The sequence below is a fragment of the Podarcis bocagei genome (assembly GCF_964188305.1).
Source record: "Podarcis bocagei genome assembly, chromosome: 2".
Lineage (NCBI taxonomy): Eukaryota > Metazoa > Chordata > Lepidosauria > Squamata > Lacertidae > Podarcis > Podarcis bocagei.
The window spans coordinates 52,159,453-52,178,036 of record NC_138126.1 but is presented as its reverse complement, the minus strand read 5'-3'; the positions used below and the strand labels follow the sequence as shown (position 1 = coordinate 52,178,036).

The following is an 18,584-nucleotide window of genomic DNA, read 5'->3' as shown; positions in this document are numbered from 1 at the left end:
TGTATATAAGGAAACCATTACGACTGTAACTAAACGCCTTATCTCGGTGGGGAGGGGTGTTAATGTACTGAAGTTCTCACCCTGGGCCAGCAGGGGGATAGTGTAGATAGTTATGCAAATGAAGGATCGAAAAGTGACGTTCAGTGATTGGATAGTTTTAGAAAATGGCAACAGTTACATTGTTCTGGAGCTCTATATAAGCAGGCTGACTGAGCTCCTCAGCTTAGTTCTGTTCTAGCTTACAAAATAAAGAGCTGCTTTGGAGAAATCGCTGTGTCGTCTGCTATGTCAACCCACAACTTAACCCCTTCACCAGTAAATCACTACGTCTGTCTCACTGAAGACCTAAACTGACTAACAGAAAACCATTTTGTTGCCTCAGATCACCCAAATGGAGATTGGCAGCAAATGTTGAAATGCTGAAAATGTCGTGTGGCTATGATGTTGCAGCATATGACTGACTTGTCTATTTCTTTTGGAGTTGATTTTATCTGGCATTCTACAGTTGCTGCTAATGATGAGTATTTAATCACTTTGTGGTGAGAATAAAAAGTCTATCCTGACCCAAACGTATATTTTAATTTTGAACATCTCTTCCACTTTGCATTCCATGTTAAGATCACACTGGGTCTTGTGTGGAAATGTCCTAAAGCATATGTGAAATGAATTCTCTTTACTCAAATTTATCTGTCAAAATCAGTTTTCTAGAAGCTTTAAGGTCATAGTCCTGGCTATGAAAGGTTCTTCTAAGCAAAGTAAACTGGAGTTGTAGAGAGTTTGGGTTTCTAAAAATTAGTCTATAAATTAACTAGTGAGGCCAGATGACAGCAATATTAAAAGTACAATCCTGTAGCCATAATTTAAGCATTGTGGTATCCTTCTCTTGAATTTTACCAGTGACCTTTTTTTTCAAACTTTCAAATAATTATGTAAGGGTGATGATGATTAATTAGCAGGGCCCAACACAATATGTGTCAAATGCTATGCCATGCGGTTGCATCTATAAATATTTTATTTGCTAATGAGTAGTGAAAATCGATTAGAAGAACATTTGTTTCTGTTTCTTTTTTTAATAAATTATTTTGCTCTTGGAGGTCTTGTTTCTAAAGCTTTACCCATTCCATGGCTTGCCTTGATGTTGATTCTGTTTCCAATTAGATGTCATTCCTATTTGGTGTACTATTGTTATCCCTATGGGAGACATTTTGATTAAGATCTTGCTTTGTTTCGTTTGCTTTTTGGAAAAAATCCATTAATTTTTCGTAGAAGGACTCATTAGACATTTCATCAGAAAAAGAAAATGTGGGACATTCTGGTCTGAACACATCAGGGAGCTCATCTGACCTTGTAGGTGTTTCATCGGAATTAGAGGAGACATAGTTGTTGATATGGGTGGCTCTGATCAAATCTTTAAAATATTGCCCAACGGAAATATGATAATCTTTTTTGTTTGGGTATAAGGAATTTCCTTTTTCAAGTTTCTCTATCTTGCTTCTGAGTATTTTATCCTCTTGGAGAAAATGCACTGAATTTGAATGCTGTTCCAAGAGAGTTTTCATTTCTTGATAAAGGTTTCTTGGGACTTCAATCTTATTTGCCAGCTGCTGAAGGTTTTCTACTTTCATAGAATACTCTTTGCCTAATATTGCTTTGAGTTCAGTCATTCTCCGTCGGATCCCTTTCAGTAAGCCTGCTCCAGTGGCATCGATAACAACCTTGACTTCAGCAGCAGTATCCGTAAGTTCATTGATCAGCATTTCAATTTCCTGTTGAAGTATGATATAGAATTTCTTAGTAATGCCCAGAAAGTACAATTTAAACATTTTTAAAACTACTTCAGCTTCATTATTCAAAGCAATTATTGGTAAATGGAAATCCCCAGATACATTGCAAAGAAAGCCTTTTGGCTTATATAGAGGATATAATAGCATAATCTTTTCTAGAGGCATCTATGAGTCTCTAAAAGACTGCACTCAAATTCTGCTACTGAAAAGGCAGCATGCTGTTCTTTAACAAAACAATCACGAGTTAGCTTAGAAGTTGTACTCTCTAGCCACCTACAGTCAACTGTGATTTCGTGCAGTCTGCCTATGTGGTTGCCCATATATGGGAATGGCATATGGTGACAGAAAATGTATAACATCTTCACAAAAGGAGAAGGAAAAGTTCCCAATATTTGAGAAATCTTAACTTTATGCCGCTGTTATTGTCCTCTAACTCAAAGACCAGAATAGTCAGAGAAGATGAAGAGAAGAAGTGTGTTTTGCTGCCTTCTAGGAAGAATCCTGGTGTTTGGAGGAGACTCTTGAGAGTCCCATGGACTGCAAGAAGATCAAACCTCTCCATTCTTAAGGAAATCAGCCCTGAGTGCTCACTGGAAGGACAGATCATGAAGCTGAGGCTCCAATACTTTGGCCACCTCATGAGAAGAGAAGACGCCCTGGAAAAGACCCTGATGTTGGGAAAGATGGAGGGCACAAGGAGAAGGGGACGACAGAGGACGAGATGGTTGGACAGTGTTCTCGAAGCTACCAGCATGAGTTTGACCAAACTGCGGGAGGCAGTGGAAGACAGGAGTGCCTGGCGTGCTCTGGTCCATGAGGTCACGAAGAGTCGGACACGACTAAACGACTAAACAACAACAACAGGAAGAATCCCTGGACTCGCAGGGCTGGGCCAGTGAGATGGATGCAGGCGGGTATGCCTCACCCACCAATCCCTATTCATATCCAGTCCCAAGAAAATCCAGAAAGGGACTTGGGTTGTGCTTCCTGACAGCTGTCCAAGTGTCCAAGAGCTTTTATTTATCCCCTTCCCCTGTAACACTCAATGAGTTGACTTCTATGTCCCCAAGGTGTTGCCTGGCAGTGACATTGCTGCCTTGCCAGTTTGGTTTGGTTTTTGCTTCGAGCCTCCTCCTAGCTTTGCAGATACTGCTGTTTTGCTTCTCTCGCATGGGGTGGTCTGAGGTAAGGGGGCAGCAGCAAAGCAATTACCTTTCTCATGGGTTGATATTTTGCCATAACAAAACTCCAAATAAATGGCTTTTAATGAAGGCGCTACGACACTGTATCCGAAAAGGGGGGAAACATCACTTTTCTGGCCCAAAGTAAACCACAAATGTGGTAATGTACACTGCCTCTAGTACTAGAACAATATGGTCATGTAATCAAATTGTTCGTAGTTTCACAAACAAACACCCAGTTTCTTCCACATCCAGTTTCACCAGTTCCTCCTCTCCTAACTAATCTGAAGTGTTGTAGTCAATTTCATTCATTCTTTCATTCAAAAGATGTTTCCCTCACTCTTCAGCTGGAAAAGTTTCCAGAGCAGATTGCATATCAATTTTGAAAAACAGAATAGCACAGTCTCTGCCCCCAGGCCTACAGACTAAAAAGACATGACACAGAGAGGTTGGAGAGGGGAGACAAAAAACTAGCAAGCTCGGCCACTAAATGGTGTTGCCAAGATCTTTCAATGGCCAGTATTCAGTGGACATGGATGAGGCACTGGGAGTTCCAAAAATAGGTCAGCACTGGACTGGGTGAGGGCTACAAGTGAATCTCAGTCCAGACACAAAAGGAGCACTATGTGAATATGACAACACACCCAACCCCAATTAGGATCAAATTCACAGGGGTGGTGTTAGTTCTGGTCATTGCTCTAAATGGCCAGGTGGCAGCCATAGCTTTCCATCAACTTAGGCCAATAACCTACTTCTGGCCTTAGAGAAATCTTGGCCACATTTACCTATACTCTGGGTAGACTACTACATGTGATGTCTTTGAAGGTAACTTCTCTCTTATGGACAGATTAAAATCTGTTCTTATAAATAGTCAGGACAATTTTACCCAGCACACTAAAATTAACTTGTTAACCTGGTATCTGTGACGAGTATCCATTCAGAGGCGTTAAAAGTGTGACTTTTTGGAAAAGAACAAATAGCATACTAGCTATAGCTAACACTGAAAGTCCTATAAGTCAGGGCCAAACCAGAAAGACTATCAAATTATTATTGCCTTGTTGGAAATGTAAAAGGGGAAAAAATCACTCAGCATGAAAATTAAAAATTGTTTTTGTTAATGCAGGTGAGATTTTTTTAAAAAATATCAAGCTTCTTTTACTGCACCTTCTTAGTTTGTTCAGCACGTTCAGATTGTTGGTTTACCCAATCTAAATCTTTGATCAATCTCATTTTCCTCTCTGAGTAAACTTCAGATAGTTTTGCTACATTGTGGGACTCATGCTCTCCAAAGAGTTTGCAGATGGCGCATATCGGCTTATCATCAGTCAGGCATACCTAGATGAGAATGGGCAACATATGTCATGTCATTTTCCAGCACAACAAAAAATTTACACCACTTTTTAAGCTTCTAAATAAGACAATGCCTCAGAGCTGTCAGCTAACTGTATCTTAGGCTGCAATCCTTACATACTAACCTGGGAATAAGTCCTACTGAACTTAATGGAGCTTTCTTCTGTTTCTGTTGTTAAAATTAAAAAGACTCATGTTTTATTTTCATTTACTCTTGCACCAGTCTAGTACTCACTGAATTATACCCTCTAATCTTGCTGCAGGAAGATGCTTATTATTATTTTTAAAGCACAAATGACCTTCCATGTTTGAACAGCAGAATGTCCTGAGTTTGCCCTGAAGTAAATGTGCCTTTTAATCAGCCAGCATCAGATTTCTCTTTAGAGAATTGCTTTTCTCTTTTTATCTGATGTGTTGTTATTGTTATACACTGGTGTGGTATTTTGCAATGTTTAGCAGTTAATGCATATTACAAATTAACAACTGAAAATAAAGTAAAGCACTGCAGTTAAGTTAGTTTCATGAAAGAATAGGGGGGGGGAAGAGTGGTGGAATCATACCAAATTCATACGCTCTCCGTGTTCTTCACATATTTGGGACAAATGGTCTTGTTCTTTGGCATGTACATTTTCAAGCTCATACTTATATTTTTCCAAAATACTCTCCACCAGAATATTTCTTGGCAAGCCAATGATTCCTCTCCCTCTCAAGTGTATGATCTGAAAGTGAGATGAAATCATACAAATACATCCTGTAATATTTTGCTTTGAAGGTTTAATGTGGGGAAATGACATAATTGTTCTGTACCCGGATTTTCTATCGATTGGCATAATGTGAAAGTACATTAAATGCTGCAACTGTGTGATATGCACATCAGTTTCTTTTTAGTACTACTGTATGTGTATCCTTCTGGGTTCCTAATTCTTGTGAGCTAAAATGTTCCTTATAAATGATTGGAGAGGCCAATTTAAAGGTAATAGAGATAAACTCCTGATCTACAAGAAAGCGGGAGCAATAATAGAAATTGCAAAACACAGGAAAACCAAGTGAAGTTCCATCTTTACAGGAGCGGCTACACAAAATATTTTATGGCGTGATCGGGAACAAGGTGGGGAGTAATGACACACTCTCAACTAGGCCAATGAAAAGCAATTCCAGTTTGTCATGAAATGTGGTCTTTTTCAAATAGACTATTTGAACTATAGATTTTTATAATGTAATGTTAAAATGTAGCCATCGGTGTATGTATTACAGTGGTACCTCAGGTTACAAACACCTCGGGTTACAAACAGTTTGGGTTACAGACTCTGCTAACCCAGAAGTAGTACCTTGGGTTAAGAACTTTACCTCAGAATGAGAACAGAAATCTCGCACCAGCGGCGCAGCGGCAGCAGGAGGCCCCATTAGCTAAAGGGGTACCTCAGGTTAATAAAGGTTTCAGGTTAAGAACGGGCCTCCGGAACAATTTAAGTTCTTAACTAGAGGTACCACTGTAGTTAAAACAAGCTTGTTGGGCATGCAAAGTGGGGAGATAAATGTGATTCTATTTCTGGTCCTTTTTTGCCTGTGGTTATATATTTTGTACATGCAATCTGTATATATTGGGATGTATCCACTGCAGCATATGCCCAAGGGGGGTCCCCTGTCCCCTGCTGTGGCTCTTGCTGTTACCACAAAAAGCTTCTCATGCCCAATACTCTCTGATTCCTGCTCCCACAAGGCATGCAGGGGGCCGAAGTGAGGTGGAGAGGCGCATGGAATCCCCCTTGCCTGAGCACTGCAGGGGACACAACCCGTTAGGAATGAAAAAGTCATACAGATCCCTGTGAGCTTGCACAAAGTTTACACTGCAGCTCTAGAACTGCTACATGAGGAATGTCGCTATCTGCAGAGGCAGTATGTTTCTTGCGACAGTGCTATTGCTCTATACGTCTGCCCACTTTCTATACCTCTAACTGCCGGCTTCTGCTTTAATATTTCGCCGTTCATCTTGTAGCATGAATATGGGCAGTCGGAAACCCACTCGTACTATCGGAGAGGGCAATCTGTAAGCAGATTGCAGAGGGCAAAACAAAGCTCTCTCTAACTTACTTTTCTGCACATTGGGCAGGAGAACTGTCCATTGACATGGCTACAGTTCTGGCTGATGAGGATCTTCTCCAGGCACTTCTTGCAGAAATTGTGAGCGCAGGATAGGACCAGCACGGGGGGAGTGAACAACTCTAAGCACACCGAACATGAAAGCACCTGTGCTAATGCCTCCATGACATGGCTGCGCTCAAAAGAACGGAGCCTCAACTTGCCTTCTCTTCCAGCAGCATTCTCATTTAAGTTCTAGAATGGCACTGAAGGCCTTTCCAGAGGCATGTCACAGCAGCTCCATAGCAACATAAACTCAACGGTTTCACACTTTTGCAGAAGACCTTTGAGAATTGTGGTCTGTCATTGCCAAACCATGGAAACACAAAATTCTCAGTATTTATGGTTGCATCCAATAGTAAAGCTATTAAAATTAATGGACAGGACTTAGGTTCATTCGTTCCAATGGGTCTACTTGGAGTAGGACTTCACTGACTATAACCCTTAGTTTTCCGATTTAATTTATTAACTTAAAAGAACAAGATTGGCTTATATTCATCATGTGGCGTTGACCATTGCTGTGGGCCTGAAACTGACTTTGAAAAGCAGCATTTGACTGTTGCACTATTGTTTGAAAGTGCCAACACAGTCTTGACCAAAAGACCAAGTCCCAGAAATGCAGTTCGTGTTTTGCGAGCTCATTCGCAGATCGTACCAAATATATTTCTTTAATAAGGAGTTTTGCCAACTCAAGCTCGGGTTTTAAGTTTCCTAGCTTTTTGCAATTGTCTGGCTAATGTTTCAATATTTCAGATAATGGTTCAAATTGTCCTCATTCCCATACTGGAGCAAATGCTTGCAAGCTGGTATTATAACAGAATTGTCTCTCCCTGAATCTGTTTTCCAATTCGTGAGTGCAACGGTCAATAACACTGTTCTAAGGCCTTCTCACTAAGGTTCATTCTCACTACTTCTTTCAAAATTAATGGCATCACTGTTAACAATACTTTCAGAAAACCTCTGTGGGAATTAACAAAGTCGTTCTGATGGTGCTTCATGTTCAGCAGATTCATATTCTTCAACAAAAGTGCTGAAAACGATTATTTCACATTTCTTGCAAATGCCTCCCAATCCATTTAAATGCTGTCTCAATATTCATATTCTTCTGGTGCAGTAGTGATGTTACAAGTTTAATATATTTCCAGGACAGAAATTAACTTAAAAGAACGAGATTGGCTTATATTCATCATGTGGCGTTGACCATCGCTGTGGGCCTGAAACTGACTTTGAAAAGCAGCTTTTGACTGTTGCACTATTGTCTGAAAGTGTCAACACAGTATCTGAAGAAGTGTGCATGCACACGAAAGCTCATACCAAGAACTAACTTAGTTGGTCTTTAAGGTGCTACTGGAAGGAATTTTTTTATATTTCCAGGACGTTTAGCATAATTTCAGTAAGAAATACTGTAAAGGACTACAGATCCTGGTACACTGTGGGGGTCAGGTGGGATAGCTATGAGGAATTATGAAAAATGAAGCAAGCTATTGTGTCAGCAATGAAAGCATTGGGTTGACTGGGTTTGAGCCATTGACAATAATTTCTGATAGCAATCCCACCTGACCCCCACCTGACCCTCTTTCCAAAGCAGCAGTGGGCCTGCTGACAGATGAAGGGTTAGATTCAGTGCTGTTTTTGTCTGGTAAAAGCACTACCACATTGCCTCTGACAGGAGTTGCTGTTCTAGATTTGTTTCCTGCTCAAATACAGCCGCAACACGTGGCTAATGAATATAGTAAATGTGCCATTATTAGTAGTAGAATGTCGCCCAAAATTTACAATTCAGCAACATCAAAATAATATATATATCAGTCCATAACCAAGTAGTCAATGAAATGAATTGCTGGTGGGGAACACCACAACGCCTTTCAATGGATGATATCCAAGACAGTATATCCGGATTGAATCAACTGTTTCAAAGATGAATCTTCGTCAGCAAACAGTTTCCGATAGAATATCCATACAGGTAAATGTAATACTTGTGGATCAGAACTCACTAACCAGTGTAGCTAACCAGCAATTCCCCGCCAGCAATTCATTTCATTTTGGATGACATTCTACTACTAGTAATAACACATTTACTATATTCATTAGCCATTAGCAGATTATTCTGTATTGCAACACAGGGGTTTGTTTTTGTCACTAGATTTATTTACAGCAGAGAAACTTAGAATTGATGTTTGTAGAATATGATGATGATCATAATAATAGTGGTGGTGGTGAATTGAAGATCTGCATTTCCTCCCAGCCAGGGGAAGATATAACTCCTGCCCCCCCACCCCCGTCTAGCAAGGCATAGAATCACACACCGTAGCCAAGAGTTGAAAAAATACAATTTGCTTATGAGGTAATTGACTGCTTCAGTTAATTGACTTCTTCCGATCCACAGCAAGCAGAGACTACCGAATCCCACCTCACCACTAGTGATTGCTCTGGATGGATATCATAGCAATGGATATCATAGCCATAGGGTCTGTTTGCTATTTCATCAGCCAAATAGGACAGTTGTGCTTGAGCTCTTGAGTTCCTGATTGGTAAATTTAGATACGTAAGAACACACCAGGCATGATAATATTCTCTCCATTTTAATCTCTGCCTGCTGACCCTTCTCACATGATTTTTCATGGTAAGCAAATTCCACTGCAGCAGCAACACCCCCACCGCCAAGTAAAATAGCATGGAAACACAAGTGGAAGTTTTAAAAGCTTCTCAAAATGATCTCCTTTTTTAAAAAAATCTATTCATTTCTCCCAACAATATAGTCAAATTACAACTACAAAAAAACCAGAGGGGGGTTGAATAAGTAGAATAGGGTCTTCTCTTAAAAGTAATTCTTAGTCCTTACTACCCTCAGAGGACAGTAGCTCCTCCCAGCTCTCACCTGGGATCTTTCCTTTCTCATCCCAGCTTCTCATACTGGGACACCAACCTTTTCCTGTCTCTTCCCCAGGGTCCTCCATCAACCATCTACCACCCCCCAAACAGTGGACTCCAAAGAAAGAAAAAGAAGAGAAATGAAGACGGGAAACAGAAAACGGAATGGGACAATCAAAAGGAGAGGGAGAGAGAGAAAGAAAGAGAGAAGCATTAGACAAAGATGCAAAAAGAAAAATTCTGATTTTCCATCTGCTGGTATCATTAAAAAAAATTACCATATTTTTTGCACCATAACACTCACTTTTATCCTCCTAAAAAGTAAGGGGAAATTGTGCGTGTTATGAAGGGAATGCCTACGGGTGGCATGCCTACGGATTTTCCTCCTCTAAAAACTATGTGCGTGTTATGGTCGGGTGCGTGTTATAGAGCGAAAAATGCTGTATTTAAAACTTTTAGTCCATGTTAATATCCATCTTCTGTTAAACAATATTTCTTTTAAGTAAAGGTGTCAGAACTTCTCAAAATCTCAAGCAGCAATCTAACCCTAGGAAGACAACTAAAACTGTCCGTATCTTATTCTGCCTCAGCAAGGTCTGAACGAGATGTTTTGGAATAATCCAGTTTTAAGGCTCTGGATTGATTGATTGATTGATTTGATTTGTATGTTCACAACATACAATTTTTTTTCTTAAGAGTCACCAGCAACACTCACCACCTCCCCAGTCAATAATCTATGTAGGAAATGAAGAGACTTTAAAACAATAACTTTCTTTTTTATTTATCTCCATGACACTATAATACAGGTCTCACATTTCAGTTTTCCCGACAAATGTGAGAATTATAAATTTATATGGTGTTATAAAGTCAAAATTCTCAATTTTCTAAAAAGGATCTATGAGCAATTGATTGCCTATCTTGGTGCTGCACGTCACGTTTCTATTTCCCCCTACATGTTTGTTTTGGCATTACAGAGGAATAGCTGTACATTTGTACAACAGTCATTAATAGAAGCCAATGTTTACTCACCACAAAATAAAATGTAATACCATTGTCGTAAACTTCATCTTGTATACTTAGTGTTAATATGCAAACATTTTAACGGAATAAACCATTGCGTATCATGGCACTGAAATTATGGCAATAGCTCAGTATGAAAAAATAGCTTATTAATGATAAACTTTCTAAAATCAATAAATTAAATACAAAATGCCACAGTACAGACACAAAATGGCAACTCATTAAATATTAACTTATGTACAGAGCCAGATAGAATTAGTTGTGGTTATTTAATAACCAACGTTACTAGTTAACATGAACCAAGGAATACAAAATATAACAATGGATGGTAGTCCAGGAAAGATAGTCTTGGAAAGCTGCAGAAAACTAGCTTAGCATGTAAACATCAAAAGAGGGTTTCTGTTTGGTCTCTGGAGTATTGTCTTTGGTGTTCCAATATCTGTTTAAAAATATTCTTCAGAATGCTGTAAATGTCCAAGCCACCTTCCGAATCAGAACTCACCTGCCGGAAGCAAACTTAATGTTAATAAAATTATAACACATACATATCGGGCTTTATCGAAAGACAGTACTGTCTAATTCAAAACACAATGGTGTCTACAGAAATTGAAATATAAATCCTACATATAGAATCCTGCATATAGAAATTCAGAGTGTCTCATTTTACCTAGTACTAGAATAATATCTGAAGTTTACCACTTGAACTACAATGGCTATTAGATGTAGTTTATAAAATGGAGTAGCAGGAGCTAAATAGAGAACAGTGCTTGCAAAATTAGCTGTTCAAATCTATTGTGAACTGCTATGGATGCAGTTTTGTCAAAAAGTAAATTATTACATCTGCGGTTGTCTCTCCCCCCGCCCTGACTGCTCCCATAATAGTGAGGGAGGGAATAAATAAATAAATAACCTTTATTTTCACTATACCACCTGTGTGCAGTGAAATTAAACAAGCCCCCCCCCCATACACTCAGTCTTGTCCGCGCTCTGTGTGCTTGTCGGAAGTCAATCGCACCACTATTTTTTTCCATTCAGCAGCCCAACAGCCCACGGATAAAAACTGTTCTTTAACCTGTTGGTGTGGCTGACTGTACTTCTGTATCTCCTGCCCGAAGGTAGGAGATTAAAGTGGTGCTGGCCAGGGTGTGAGTCGTCCCTAAGAATTTTCCTCACTTTCCTGAGGCAGCGGTCTCCCGCAATGTCATTTAGCAAACTCCGGGGACAGCCCATGATATCATGTGCTGTGTTCACCACCCTCTGTAGGGACTGTGGCTGTCAAACCAGCATACCGCACTGTAATACAGTATGAAAGGACACTTTCTACTGTGGCCTGGTAAAAGGAGATCATCAATTTTTGTTTGACATTGTTCTTTCGCAAGACCCTGAGGAAATGGAGTCTCTGTTGGGCCTTCCTAACCACCTGGGTTGTATTGATTTTCCAAGTGAGGTCTTCAAGGTAAACTCCCAGGAATTTAAAGGAAGAGACTCTCTCCACACAGCCCCCCCCCCCCGATATACAACAGGGCTAGTTCCCCTCTCTTCCTCCGAAAATCCAACACCATCTCCTTTGTCTTGCTGATATTTAATAATAATAATAATTTATTATTTGTACCCCACCTATCTGGCTGGGTTTCCCCAGCCCCTCTGGGCGGCTTCCAACAAAGATTAAAAATTAGGTGCAAGGTGTTCTTTAGGCACCATGTGGAGACTTTCTGAACCTCCTCCCTATACGCTAATTCATCTCCACCTGTAATTAGACCTATTATGGTGGTATCATCTGCAAACTTAATAATTTCAGTGGATGGATCAGATGAAATACAGTCATATGTATACAACGAGTACAGGTAGGGACTCAGCACACATCCCTGTGGGGTGCCAGTGCTGAGCTTCAGAGAGGTAGATGTAACAGGCCCAATCCTCACTATTTGTGTGTGATCCCTCAGAAAGTATTTAATCCAATCACAGATGGTAGGGGAAAGGTCCAGGTCCATCAGCTTTTTAATAAGAATGTCCGGAAGGATGGTATTAAAAGCCGAGCTATAATCAGTACAGTGGTACCTCAGGTTAAGTACTTAATTAGTTCTGGAGGTCCGTACTTAACCTGAAACTGTTCTTAACGTGAAGCACCACTTTAGCTAATGGGGCCTCCCGCTGCTGCTGTGCCGCCGGAGCACGATTTCTGTTCTCATCCTGAAGCAAAGTTCTTAACCTGAAGCACTATTTCTGGGTTAGCGGAGTCTGTAACCTGAAGTGTATGTAACCTGAAGCATATGTAACCCAAGGTACCACTGTAAACAGCATTCTGACATAATTCCCTGGTCTCTCCAGATGACTCGCTGCAAGGTGAAAAGCTGTGGCTGTGGCATCATCTGTTGACCTATTTCTCCTATAAGCGAACTGGTGTTCATCAAAATCTGGTGGAAAACATGTCCTAAGGTGTTGAAGAACCAATCTCTCAAAGCATAGGGAGACACAGAGCTTCATTCCCCCCCCCCCAAGCAAGGTTGTAATTGGGAGCAGAGGCCAAGTGGGTGGCTTCTGAAGCAGTCGGAGCTGAATCAGTTTGCTTTCCAAATCGCCAGATCAAGGTCCAAAACAAATCTTGTTTTGTAGTGCCCACCCCTAGCAAGCAAGCAAGCTCCATGTGGACACTGATTGACACTAGAATTCTATAGCCCTCCGTAGGTGTGCACCCACACATTAATTGGCTCCAGTGTACAGTACATTTGGTTCAGATTCTTTCCATGAAATGCAATGTTTGAAATAGTTTACCATCAGGTTAATTATGGTCAGCGTTCTAGGCTAGTCTATGAGTTACAAAAGATCACAATTTCACATTCCACTTGCCTTTGTAAATGCTTTAATGGCACGATCAAGGAGAAGGTCCTCCACGTACATTGGTATGGTCTGCAATTGCACCACGCAGTTTAAAATGCACAGTATAGTGTGATATTTTCCCTGATGGGGAGCGGAAAGACATTGTTAGGTAGGAAATATTTTAAAGACACCAACGTGGAGGAGATACCGACCACAATCCAACAGCATTTGGCATGCTTGAAGCTATACGATTCTATAAAGAGAGTGTGAACTCTTTCCTTCACAATCACCTTTGTGATTTCCACTAGTGAAAGAGCAAACCACACCTGCTGAAATGCCCTCTTCTGCATAAGCACAAAATGTCCTCTATAAAAGGGTGGAGAATCTGTGGCCCTTTGGAGGATGCTGGATTCCAGTTCCTATCAGCCCTAACCAGCATGGCCAATGATCAGAGATGATGGAAACTGTAGTCCAGGAACATCTGCAGAGCCAGAGGTGCTCCTCCCCTTTAAGCCTGTTAAAGTCAGTGGCATTTATCAACAGTATTCACTCATAGCAAATGTAGGCAGGGCTGGATTAACCATAAAGCAAAATAAGCGTATGCTTAGGGCACCAAGGGAAGGGGGGCACCACAGAAAATTCCCATTGCCAGATTTACCACCTGAAAAAAAATAAACATTATTTATACAAATATAGAAAACTAAACATTATTTTCCATCCTACTGTAAGTTCCATTTCATTTTGAAAAATAAAATTTTATTTTATGGTTTACTGCGGTTTATATTTTGAATTTGACATATATATGGGGGCACCAAACTCTCTTAAGTGCTTAGGGCCACTAAGGATCTTAATCAAGCCCTGAATATAGGCTACTCAGTAAATTATGTCCACTTGAATTATGTATTCAAATGCAACAAACAAAAAGGTTTCCCATCAAAAATTTACAAATTCCGAGCACAGGTGACTAGCATACATGGAAAAGAACATTTCTCTTAAATACTGCCCCACTAACATTTGCCACCCAGTAGACTGGACAAAAAATAGTTCTTATAAGACCTCTAGATCGGTAGCAAAAAAAAGGTAAGTGATATGAAATACAGCATGCACTTATAGGGCTCTCCCACCTAGCCATTATAAGTTACCAAGAAAAGAAAGGAAAAGCTATTAGTAAAAGGGGAACATGAACATGTTTAAAGGCAGAGAGTGACATGGTATAGGAGGCAAAATGAAGGGTGGACATATTTTCATAGTAGTATAGACATACACGGGGGGGGGGGGAATGCAAACATTACTCTTAAGGGTCATGCAAAAGATAAATAACCAAGGAACCCACATTAGGATAATATGAAAAAGGGTATGCAGAAACGTAGGGACAGATACAAGTACCATGAAGGAAGAGGCCTTAGTGAATGTACATTTGTTAAGCTGTACTTTTTGTGATAAGGAAAGTGACAGGGAAATGCACTGGGGAAGTATAGGGTAACTATTTATGCAACACTGTATAACCTCTGAACAAACAAATTAGAATGAATGCTCAATAAATAGCTGACATCACAAACTCCCTTCAAACTATGTGCAAATAAATCATGACGTCTGGAAGCAACCAAAGGCAAGGAGATGTGTATGCCGCATTTGTGTCATCTTATGCAAAATGCTTTGTGAGGTCTTTCTGAAAAGTGGTATATAATTGCCTTAATACATTAAATGCTTACCTTGTCTAATAATTTAAGTGCTTCTTGAGGGTCTACGTTGTTTTTTGCTAACACATCTACATCATTTTTGGTTAGAAGAGGTTCTTTAAGTTGCTCTATCCAGGACCACATCAAACTACTGAGGATAAAAGGATCTGCCTCTCCGCATATCCTATCCCAGGCTCCATTCTGAGAATTCAGTTCTTTCTAAAGATAAAAAAGAAAGAAATCCTTGTCAACTTTCTATAAATTGTCTTTGCTTTAGTAACGTTAGGGTAGAATTCTATAAACAGACCCCTTTTGGTATAATCACACAGAGGAAGTAGGCAAGGTTGTGCCATCCCCCAATTTTGTCCCATTCCCAAATCCCTGCCTGCCATACATGCATGGGGGATGAAATGTCTGAAGAGCATTTGTTCCATTTGTGATTTAGCACTCTATGTGACCGTGGTCTTCAGGGAGGGGGGTTGTTGGGAATGGGACAGGAGCAGCAGAGGCAGACCTGCTCTCTTTCTCCACGCTTTTACAACTTTATGGAAAATAATGCCTTCAGGCAGCTTATGTACACACTCTCTTTGTGTGTGTGTGTGTGTGTGTGTGTGTGTGTGAGAGAGAGAGAGAGAGAGAGAGAGAGAGAGAGAGAGAGAGAGAAGATGATGGGGATATGGGGCAGAGAGCATTTGTTGGGGACCGTCAAACTACTTTCCCCAAAGCCTTCCACTTTTTGAGTTCAGTTTAGAAGCAAACAGATTCAACACGCCTGGATGCATTTGTGGTGCCAGTTCCAGGATCTGGGCCCCCTTCAGCTAATGTATTCTTAGTAGGCTTCCTTGACCTGGATGAGACAAGTCATGTAAGACCAGGGCACAGTGCCCTGGACCTTCTTGGGTAAAAGGTAAAGGGCCCCTGACAGTTAAGTCCAGTTGCAAACGACTCTGGGGTTGCGGCTCTCATCTCGCTTTACTGGCCGAGGGAGCCGACGTTTGTCTGCAGACAGTTTTTCTGGGTCATGTGGCCAGCATGACTCAGCCGCTTCTAGCGAAACCAGAGCAGTGCACGGAAACGCTGTTTACCTTCCCCCACCAGAGCAGTACCTATTTATCTACTTGCACTTTGACGTGCTTTTGAACTGCTAGGTTGGCAGGAGCTGGGACCAAGCAACAGGAGCTCACCCTGTCGCAGGGAATCGAACCGCCGACCTTCCGATCGGCAAGCCCTAGGCTCATTGGTTTAGACCACAGCGCCACCCACGTCCCTACCTTCTTGGGTACCCCATGCAGAGTGGTTGTGCTGGTGGGCAACAGGCCCACGACTGGCCTTCAAGTCCCTACCTCACTGCCCAGGACAACTGCAAGCGGGGAATGGCCGGGAGGTATGTGTTAAAGCACCTGCTGCTTCAAACGGAGTCTTTCTTACAAATGCCTTCCTCTTGTTTTAGGATTTAATGTAAGCAGAGAGTTTAGGATCCTGTGCTGACTCATAAGCAGGAGGTTTGCCCTTAGACTGCATTACATTCATACAAAAATTGAAGGGTTTGTCACTGCTTAAAACCTTTTGCACTTGCATGCCCATTTTGGTTTCAGGCTGTGTTTTGGTAAAGAGCTGACCCCCATGTTCCTCAAAATATGTGCTCAAGTATTATGAAGGAGCACTGAAGGGGAGTGTGCACCAGTTTGATGAAGTACTCACTTTGCCGCAACTGAATGAGGAGCAGTAGTCTTTTTACAGATGCCATAAGCCTGGTTCTAGAGCCCAGCTTTGCACGTTAATTGCATGTGTACAACAAGAACACCTGATTGTCCCTAGATTAAGCAAATACAACAAAGATAGTGGCTACAGCGTCTTATCATTGAAGGGCATGAAGTAGGGCATAGTAAGCACCCCTGAGTATGTTCTCTTTATAGAAGAAGAGTTTGGATTTGATATCCCGCTTTATCACTACCTGAAGGAGTCTCAAAGCGGCTGACATTCTCCTTTCCCTTCCTCCCCCACAGCAAACACTCTGTGAAGTGAGTGGGGCTGAGAGACTTCAAAGAAGTGTGACTGGCCCAAGGTCACCCAGCAGCTGCATGTGGAGGAGCGGAGATGCGAACCCGGTTGCCCAGATTACGAGACTACCGCTCTTAACCACTACACCACACTGGCTCTCTATATATAGCTTTATATTTTTGATAGCATAAGCTTCAGTAGGAAGAATGGCCTTTACTGGTATGACTTTATGCTCTCTGAAAGCAAAGATGTTATAGGATTCCCACCTCCCCCCCCCCACTTCCCGGAGGTGCTCTCCTGAACTACACACATGTGCAACATTTACAAAATGAAAATACCTGCCACATCTCCACTTTTTTCTCTTTTTCTTCTGATCCCATAAACTCATTCACATCTGCCAGGGCCTTGGCTGCCAACGTTCTTCGTGCCTCCAGAGTTAGTTCTGACTGCACAACGATATGGGGGATGGATTCACAGAGATCCCGAATATTGCGGATCTCATGCTCTGCTTTCGAAGCGTCCGAGTCCTCAGAGGACCACATTTTTTTGCCATAGCTATTAGCTTTTCTGCCACAATTATAGTTTAGTGCTTTTAGCTCTTCTTCGTCTTCCTCCGCCTCCTCTTCCTTCCGATCACTCGAAAGGCCCGAAGAAAAGGTTTGGCTACGCTGCACTTCTCCGGGATACCTGCTTTTATGGAAAAATGGAGAATTAGCTTCTTTTCCATCTAAAGGTGTCCTGTCCTGACACGAGAAAGTAAATGTACTACGGATTAAGAGTTCTTGGGTTAAATCAACCTTGAGAGTCTGGCAATTGTTCGGCGGGTTTGTTTTGCTGCAGAGTGGCATTTGCACAGGCACCGACCAGGGGGTCTCTCCTTGCTCACAGACAAACACCGCTCTTCTCAAATCTGAGTCGCTGTAGCTCAGGCGCCTTTTTGCACGAGCCAGAGGCTGAAGGCAATCAACGTTCCTCCTCTTCCAAAGAGGATCACATTCATGTTCATTGGGATGAAGAGGATTGGCTCCCGAGAGAGAAAACGGCTCTGAAGCACTACTGTCTTGCCTTGTCAGCTCTTTATCAAGCTGCGTGGAAGCTAGCTGAGAAACAGTCTCTTCAATCTCAGCGGACAGGTCTGGAAGGTCCACAAGTTCCTCTATCACGTGCCGGTTTTCAGCCAAGTCCAAGAGCAATTTGCAAACCAGATGAATAAGCTTTGGCACATACTTGAGGTTCCTGCTCTCATAACCGTGGAGCAAATGCCGCTGCCGGATCAGGTACTGGGAAAGAGTGACGGCGTGTGCTTTGGGTTCACAGGATGCAAAAACATTCCTGAGAGGAATCAAGAACTGGGAAAACTCCCGTACACACAACAGCTGTCCTCTGGTTTGGATAGAGTTAGGCCTTTTCGCCCTGACAAAAAGGATTGCTTGGTCTGCTGTCATTCGTGTGGCAAAAACCAAGTAACAAGCTATTAAAACACCTGGAAGGTAAGTAAAGGACAAAAAAGAAGGAGGAAATGTTAAATTTGTTAGGTGAAAACAAAAATGTAATTATCAAAATAGCACAGAGTGTACGGATGCAGGTTCATGTTCCTTCCAATAGAGCAGGCTAGCTGAAGCTGCCGCCAGTTATGAAAATCAATTCTGCCTTGTAGGAGCTCTTCCAGATTATTTTCCCCCCACTGCACCATACTTGTTTATTTATATAAAGAATTGCACATTTACTTGCTATAGAAACAT

At 41.5% G+C, this 18,584-nt stretch overlaps 2 protein-coding genes across 6 annotated transcripts in view; both read right to left on the bottom strand.

Annotated features, from left to right (window-relative positions):
- Window positions 1–989: 989 nt before the first annotated feature.
- On the bottom strand, window positions 990–6,633 carry LOC308580296 (tripartite motif-containing protein 54-like). Of its 2 annotated transcripts, XM_081181615.1 has the most exons (4): window positions 6,407–6,631; window positions 4,876–5,034; window positions 4,130–4,300; window positions 990–1,766 (listed from the first exon to the last, which is right to left on the bottom strand). In XM_081181615.1, exons 1-4 carry the CDS (start codon window positions 6,578–6,580, stop codon window positions 1,155–1,157), a joined length of 1,116 nt encoding a protein of 371 aa, XP_081037741.1. In that variant the 5' UTR covers window positions 6,581–6,631; the 3' UTR covers window positions 990–1,154. The 2 variants fall into 2 exon arrangements, with proteins under 2 accessions (XP_081037741.1, XP_081037742.1); XM_081181616.1 differs by lacking the exon at window positions 4,876–5,034 and having other exon boundaries at window positions 6,407–6,633.
- Window positions 6,634–10,071: 3,438 nt separating this feature from the next.
- PTPDC1 (protein tyrosine phosphatase domain containing 1) overlaps window positions 10,072–18,584 on the bottom strand; it is a 33,449-nt gene continuing 24,936 nt past the window's right edge. For all 4 annotated transcript variants that reach the window (XM_081176359.1, XM_081176358.1, XM_081176357.1 and 1 more), the window contains 4 exons: window positions 17,181–18,325; window positions 14,875–15,060; window positions 13,193–13,303; window positions 10,072–10,847 (listed from right to left, as the gene is read on the bottom strand). In XM_081176359.1, the coding sequence (XP_081032485.1) occupies window positions 10,731–10,847; window positions 13,193–13,303; window positions 14,875–15,060; window positions 17,181–18,325 (1,559 nt within the window). In that variant the 3' untranslated portion in view covers window positions 10,072–10,730. The remainder of the gene's footprint in view (window positions 10,848–13,192; window positions 13,304–14,874; window positions 15,061–17,180; window positions 18,326–18,584) is intronic.

Excerpts from the sequence above, each read along its gene's own strand:
- LOC308580296 (XM_081181615.1), bottom strand. The coding sequence starts at position 6,580 with ATGGAGGCATTAGCACAGGTGCTTTCATGTTCGGTGTGCTTAGAGTTG. Across the intron at positions 5,035-6,406 it reads CCTGCCCAATGTGCAGAAAA|ATCATACACTTGAGAGGGAG; the intron begins GTAAGTTAGAGA and ends TCTCACTTTCAG. Across the intron at positions 1,767-4,129 it reads GTGCTGAACAAACTAAGAAG|GAAATTGAAATGCTGATCAA; the intron begins GTGCAGTAAAAG and ends ATACTTCAACAG.